A 7558-nucleotide genomic window follows, 5' to 3' on the forward strand; every position below is an offset into this window, starting at 1 on the left:
ATAAATGGAGTACCGTTAAATTGGGTGATAAAAGCGTGCCACTATATCGCTTTAAAAAACATGAAAACGCGATGAGGCGCTATAGAAAAAAACACTACTATTATGAGTCCGGGCGGAAATAACCTAATATATTGCAACATGGGGTCCATCCTGCCTTTCCTCCCAGAGGAATGGGTGACATTGGCCCACATGTAATTGCACGCGGGTGGAAGGTTTCCCATTTTGGACCTTACGGTGACCTCATGTACCAAATAATGCAGACAGACTGCTCTGAAGCCATTCACGCGTGAACATGTTATATGGGACCGACTCGGCGTTGGGAATTGGGTCACGGGCGGGCTTGCAGTCAGCTACATCTCGGGGGTTCGTTATTAAACGTAATTCCAATGAATAAGCGAATGTACATTGAAGCGAAATCGCCCGCCCCTTGGACGGGTGGCGTCTAAGTTCTGTCTCTCCGATCAAATATTCGCTTAAAACGTGCGCGTCGGTTGTGTCTAGGAAGTCCTTGCCTGGTTTACAACGCGTTTTTTAATGGGGTTTCCCCATTGAAGAACGCTTTTGCCAATCAGGCCAAGTCATTTGAGGCTCTTTACTTCAAAGCGTCCCAGGGCAAAAAGACAGCATACATGCACGCGGGCTCCGGCCAGTGCCGCCCGCACCAACTGTCCGGGGCCAGGGGACGGTCCCTTTGCCAGCTTTCTGGATCTGGTTACCTTTAGTACCCCCCGGGGGCCGGCCCGCCTTGCCTCGGACTAATAGGCATCTGTCACCAGCCGTGTCGAGTTGTGCCATATGTGTTAGATGGTTTATTGAAGCCGAGAGGGCGAATATAACGCTGCCGTGGCATCCGTGCCTTGGGCAGCGTAGATAGAGTACACGGGGTGCCCAGTAAGTGTACGCCCACTCCCCCCAACGAGCTCCCCGACAGCCCTGGCATCTTTAAACTCGACACGAGCGCCCGCAGTCCTGCCTTCTGCCATCTAAAGCCCCTACAGGTAGATGCCATTCGCCATCTCGTGCATTCAAGTCTTTTGGATGATCGCCGACACCCAGTGTACCCCCTGTAAGTGCTTGACTAAAAAAAAGTGATGCCTTCCGTTTCTTTCCGAAGTCAATGATGTGTGTGTTTGTGCATATGTGTTCAGGCAATAGATGTATTGCACCTCACATGTAAAGCGTAGCATGAACAGGTACCCAAGCTCAGTTCTCCTCCTTTAAACGACCTCGAGTTTCGGCCCCTGATGCCCCCAACCCTCACCCCCCCCTCCACCCCACCTGACCCCAGGCACCCCCATATCCGATCCGACCTGCAATTTTTCACCCCTGTTATTGTGTTTAAGGTGGGATCCGTGCTGGCATGAAGGGGTTCCAATATTCGGAAACTATGAAAAAAAAATAACTATGACGGGTAAATGGTTGTCCTGGAACCCAAAAATTGAATTCAGCAAACGATAAATTATTTGCGTGAACGAATTTTATTTGACGCCATTTTCACGATGCATTTCTTCAATTAGTATGATTTACCTTATTGTAACTGGCCTCCTGAGATGGTTCTAGAAAACATCTACAAAACATGAACATGTATTTTTTTGTTTTGGTAAAAGGCGATGCCCATTCAGTCTGTGGGGCCGTGTTTCTTCTTCGTGGGTCGACTCCTAAGGGTCATGGGCCGGCTATTTGCATCTGTACCCACGATCTTCACCTGTGCCACGTGGCGTAGTTTGTAGCTGTTTTGAGGGTGGTTGGCTGGGGTGCACCCCTACATTATTTGACTCTGGACTGGAGGTTGCCTTGGCCTCCTTTTTTTGTATTCAGAGTCGCGTAGATTTGAGATGACAGGGAAATGGCGCCAGGCTTCACGGGGCGAGGGCGCGCCTCCTCGGGTGCCCGCGTTCCAACAAATACCACCACACATTTTTCAGGATTCCTGGGGATTGTTTGTGTTCGTTTTGTTTTCCTGCTTGTAAAATGTATTTCTAGAATCTATAAGTCGGGCCTCGCTGCCGCGTTTTGGGTTCAGAAGCTAAAAAGCGGTGTGCGTTTTTATTCGCATTTTTGTAGCCATATTTAGTTCCCCTCGACCTGCTTCTAGGCACGCTTCCACGGATGCCTCCGATTCTATAATGTCGTGCACTTTATGGTCCGGGTAACTCTGACACATAAGAACGAACGCACCGCGATTGCAAAGGAGAGAAGTCCGACACATTGAGCACCTCGTTTCAGAGGGCGTTAAAGGAGATCTAGCTGCTGTGGCGGCGCCCCCCAAAGTTCCCGCATGGTACTGCAAGCGGGCCGCTTCGCGGGTGGAACTGCCAACAAGGGTCTCCTGTTATGGTTTATTTGAGGACGCGCGATTTTTGTTTCTTAAATGCACGTGAATTAAATTATTTGCCCGGATCGAGAAGTGGGTGCTCAAGTCTTGTTCTGCTGTTTGAGGCCGAAAAACGATACTCATGAACGCATGCGAGTCAAACCTCGAAGTGAGTGCAAAAAAGAGGTGAGCCCAGGACCAAGGGGACAAGTGCACGCACACCATGCAGGAATGTCGGAGCAATGTAAGCCATTCAATTAGCATTCATGCATTCCTCCTGAGCCAGCTGGTCTGGGAGAACACGCAATGTAATCCAGGGGAAATAACGCGTCCCTAAATGGTCAACTACCCCAAGTAGGCGTTCATAGATATTGGATTCAAAAAACAAGACAATCTCATGAACCTACACGGGGCCTGATTTATAAAAGCGTTTTACAATCCCATTGAAAAACGCTTTGTAAATCAGGGTCTATATATATATATATATATATATATATATATATATATATATATATGTGCACTCCCCTCTCTTTCCCCCACACGTGTCTGTGAATCAACCAGGATAATTATAAGTGTCGCGTTATATAAGCCGATATTATACACAGCCGCAACCAGTAAAATGTGGCTGCAATGTCGGCGATCACGTGTGCGTGCGAGAATACAAGCGCACGCACGGGCCATTTTAAAGACCGACGCGGCGCAAATTCCCGAACCTGAGTTTCTGAAATGCATATCTGAAGTGTTGTAGTCGCGTCCGCCTCCTCCATGCATCTGGGAACGGGGCATGGCACGGCACATGAGGCGCAGCCTTAGGACAGTTGCGGGCAGAGTTGCCAAACCCCTCGGTGCTGCCGCGTCCGACGGCGGCGGCGGCGGCATCCCGCGCCCCCGTCTCAGTTTCCCTCGCGCATCTCCCCGTGTATTTTTAAAGGCAGCCCGGGAGGCCGGCCGCGGCTTGAAGGGGCCCGGGGCGCGGCAGCTATGCGCGGAAGTATGCGCGAGTAATTTTATAAGTAACAAAGGCTCAGGCCTGGAATGGGCCCCCTCTTATCCGATGTCACCCAGAAGCACTGGCTCAGCAGCTTCCCGGGCCTAAAAGTGAACCCAAGGAGAGAGCCCTTTCCCTTTTCCCAGGAGTGTCACCTAAATATAGACACACACGCCCGCCCTGGGCCGCGCACAAATCACGGGCCATTTGCTGTTTGTGTAGCGCCGATTAGCCAGACACAACTGTGAACGAACTCGTGACTTTTATAGCCGCAATACGCAAACAGATTTAGCTGCGTTTAGTTTTCCTTGTAAAAGGAGATTAGAGAGTGGCCATTTAGGGGCCTGGGAGATGCGATATGCCCTCGCCTGGCCGGACTGTTGTTCCTTTTTATGAGCCACGATGACCAGCTCCCTTATTTATAAAGTTGACGCGACCTCTGCCGCCCACCCATCGGGGTCCCTTCTCCGCGGCACCACGCAGAAGCGGTGCGTGTTTACACGATATCCGCCGCGATATCTGCATTCCACGCAAATGTTAGCAGCACAATCAAACACGAAACATGGTCATTTTTCCTGTGCTGTGACAGACATTGGGCAGCTCGCGTTTGAACACCCCAAATACGCGATAATTAGGTGCTTAATTGCCGAGCTGTCATTTGCTATGATCTTTGAGCACGTGCTTGTGAGGCGCATTGAGGAACAGACCGTTTGCATAACATGTATCCAAGGTCGCAGCGTCTTTACTTACGGTGGCATTTCGTGGCGTGTTGCGGAAGTGTGCATTTGCAAATGTACACGTTCCACGGAACAGAGCTGTTTCATTAAACGCATCGCGCAGTGACGCCAATGGAAATAGTCTAATATTGCATTCCCGGGTATACCGCAAGCATGTGGCGTTCCCGGGTATACCGCAAAGCACGTGGTATTCCCGGGTATACCGCAATCATGTGGCATTCCCGGGTATACCGCAATACACGTGGTATTCCCGGATATACCGCAATCATGTGATAGTTTTAGTAAAATGGGGAACATTGGCAATAGCGAAAATGCAATGAAAAGCATCAAAATACAGCAATACGACTTTGATACAATGGCGCTGATTTACAAAGGCGTTTTTCAATTACAAACTGATTGATAAACGCTTTGTAAACCAGGCCCAATGTTTTCTTTTTAATGAATTGGGTTGTGCTTTTTTTATGTCATTGTTGCACATGCTGCTCGCAAGCATGATGGGGTGATATTATTTGTACAGCCGTTATTGGCTTGTACATAGGGGCGCTTGCACCTTGAATAGCTAGTGTTTTTTTCTTTTATTTCGCCGGAGAGATGTTCCCGGTTTCGTAGCTGGGTGTAATTCTGCCTCATCGCGGGAATGAGATAAGGCCTGGCCGGGCATGTCTTGTTTTGATTACTCGCGCCACATTATACACGGGGAAGAATTTGGAAGTAAGCAGGCGTGTGATTCAATAAGATAAAATCCCGGGGATCAATTTCAAAGTGTTTCCTGATATGTCATTCGACCCCCGTCTATTTCTTTTCATCTACTGCCAGCTAGATACCCTTTCCTTTTCAGTCACCGTGTGTTGTAGGAACCCAAATTAAAGGGCTTGCAAAGTGTTGCAATATACTGCATTTCCTCATCAGCGTGGGTTTGCCATTGCTTTCAGTAGAGAGGGGTTCAATTGAAAGGCATCAAAATGAGACGAATTACATTTTATAAAATTTATTTACAAAGTTGTGTACTGCACAGTAGAATAACACTTAGAATACATATATATATATATTTAATTTCCATTCATATACAAACAGGTTTTTAATACAGAATTATAGCGTTTTTTATTTAACTTTTTGAAAACGTTATTTAAAATTTTCTGGATAAACTTCTTGGAGAGTGAACCTTCAAAAAAACGAAAGCTCTGGACTCTCAATGAATGTACTGCCTTTCCTTATTTTTACAAAAATAAAAACCCAGAAAGCAAAGTCAATAATTTTATACAAATATATACAAATCGTTTACCTGTACAGAAAGCATTCCATTTTGTACAAGTTTAGGATATAGTTTATTTGCGCAGTTCATAAGAGTTCGTGGCAAGAGTGCTTGGGGCATTGTCTCTGAGCCCTGAGGTGGACTGGCCTACAGGAAGGCAGGTAGAGCTCCGCCTGGCTAACTTTCCGTCAGCGACACTGGTCCGGTAATCGCTCCATTACCGCACTTACCCGTCGGGTTTCCGAACCATCACTATTGGGACTGCCATTTGGCCACGGCCGCCGCTGCAGACACGGACGGCAGGAACTGTCCAGAGAGGAGGCTGGTGGGCACGCTCAGGATGGGCGTGATGGTCGCCGTGCTCCGGGCCAGCGACAGCGATTGATGGCTCATGAGCGCAGACTGCACGGTGACCGGTGGCCGCAGGAAGGTCTGTGCCGCCGAGCTGGACACGCCGATAATGTTCTCAATGCTGAAGGAGGGCCGGCTGCTGGGCTCCGCCTTGATGACGGAGCCGGCGGCGCCCAGGTGCAGCTGTAGGCCGGGGCTGCCGAAGGCTTTGCGGCTCAGCTCGCCGGAAGGCAGGAGAGGCACGGCCGGTGGCAGCAGGGGTGGCATGTAGGGGTACTGCAGCGCGGCGGCGTGCGCGGCGGCGCCGTAGGCGGACGGGTGCAGTCCGTAAGGGCGGCCGTAGGGCCCGCCCAGGCCGTAAGCGCCGAAGCTCTGCATCATGAGCGCTGTCTGCTCGCGCAAGTGCTCCTGGTGGTGGCGCTTGAAGCGCTTGCGGCGGCGCAGGAAGCTGCCGTTGTCGAACATGTCCTCGGACTGCGGGTCCAGGGTCCAGTAGTTGCCCTTGCCCGGGTTGCCCGGCTCGCGGGGGATCTTGACGAAGCAGTCGTTGAGCGAGAGGTTGTGGCGGATGGAGTTCTGCCAGGCGGGGAACTTCTCGCGGTAGTAGGGGAAGCGCTGGCTGATGAACTCGCAGATGCCGCTCAGCGTCAGCTTCTTGTGCGGGCTCTGCAGGATGGCCATGGTGATGAGCGCGATGTACGAGTAGGGCGGCTTCACCAGGGCGCTCTTGGGCTTGCTCTGCAGCAGGGCCGCCTCTCCCTTCACCTCCACCTCGCCGCCGCCGGACGTTTCCTGGGCGCCCTCCTCGGCGCCCACCACCAGCTCCCGGGGCTCCGGGCTGCCGCACTCGCTGCTGTCCTTCTCTGGACCCTCGTCCCCTTCGCCCACCACGTCTATGTCCACATCTTCGGCTGTGAGTGGGGGTTGGCCGGGCATGGCGCTGCTGCTGCTGCCGGACAGGGTCATTTCAGCTCGCACAGTGGGCAGGAGGGCTCTGCTGCTTGTCACTCACGCTCTTCGGTGCTTCGGGTTACCCCCCTGGCGTCAGACTCCCTCAACTCTTTCAAAGTGCCCCCCCGCTCCTCTTCTCATTTGCTATGCGCTCGGGAGGAGACGGGAGCTCGGGCTGTGTCACCAACTCTTTGGAAGACCCTCTCCAAAGACTGCCTGATAGATTACTTGCCACTTAGAGATATACTGGCCCTGCGGGTCACGTGGGGCCGTGACGTCAGCCCCCCTGTGAAGCCATGCAAAACTCAAGTTGTTTCATGGGATTGTCAACAAAGAGACAACAGTGGCAAGTACTTATCATCGCATCCGAGCATCAGCCAGAGCGCGCGCGGGTCCATCAATCTGCGGCCGGGAGGAGCCCCCCTCCTCTCCTGGCTCCTCGCTCCGCGGCCACCTCGAAGGGGGCACCTGCTGTCTCCCAAAGAGAGCCCCAACCGGGTCCGCGTAGTATCCTTTAAAACAAGAAGCCGGAATAACGAATTCTTGCAGCACCTGTAGACACGCGAGGGAGATTTTGCAGGAGGAACCGGGATCGCCCAATGGGGAGATTTCAAAGTGTGTGTTATTCAATGCAGGCCTCTACTTCCACTGCCTTGAGGTGGCTTTTATGAGTATAAATAGTTGAGCACTACCTACTTTTTGCCTGGGGGGTTGCCGTGCCCTCCTGGAAAGCCGTGTGTGGGGCGGGTACACGCCAGTGGCCTGTCCTTTGCTGCCACGGGTAGCATGTGTGGGAATTAACGCCAGCTCCCTTGTTATATGGCCTGGGAAAAGACAACGACTTTGGCACTGAATCGCCCTTTCCTGCGCTTTCCGCGGAGGCCCAGCTGGGCGCCGAGGATCCCAAAATGCCTATTGATTAATCTATCAGGTCGGCGCTGGGAGAAACGAAAGAGGTACAATAA

At 51.7% G+C, this 7558-nt stretch overlaps 1 protein-coding gene across 1 annotated transcript; it reads right to left on the bottom strand.

The window, feature by feature from the left end:
- Positions 1–5011: 5011 nt before the first annotated feature.
- On the bottom strand, positions 5012–6793 carry FOXD3 (forkhead box D3). Its single transcript, XM_069642010.1, has one exon. It carries the CDS (start codon positions 6606–6608, stop codon positions 5544–5546), a length of 1065 nt encoding a protein of 354 aa, XP_069498111.1. The 5' UTR covers positions 6609–6793; the 3' UTR covers positions 5012–5543.
- Between the last annotated feature and the right edge of the window lie 765 nt (positions 6794–7558).

This window comes from Ambystoma mexicanum, chromosome 1q (assembly GCF_040938575.1).
Source record: "Ambystoma mexicanum isolate Mex_15411 chromosome 1q, UKY_AmexF1_1, whole genome shotgun sequence".
NCBI lineage: Eukaryota > Metazoa > Chordata > Amphibia > Caudata > Ambystomatidae > Ambystoma > Ambystoma mexicanum.

Bases quoted from the DNA above. Each gene is read 5' to 3' on its own strand.
- FOXD3 (XM_069642010.1), bottom strand. From the start codon at position 6,608: ATGACCCTGTCCGGCAGCAGCAGCAGCGCCATGCCCGGCCAACCCCCA.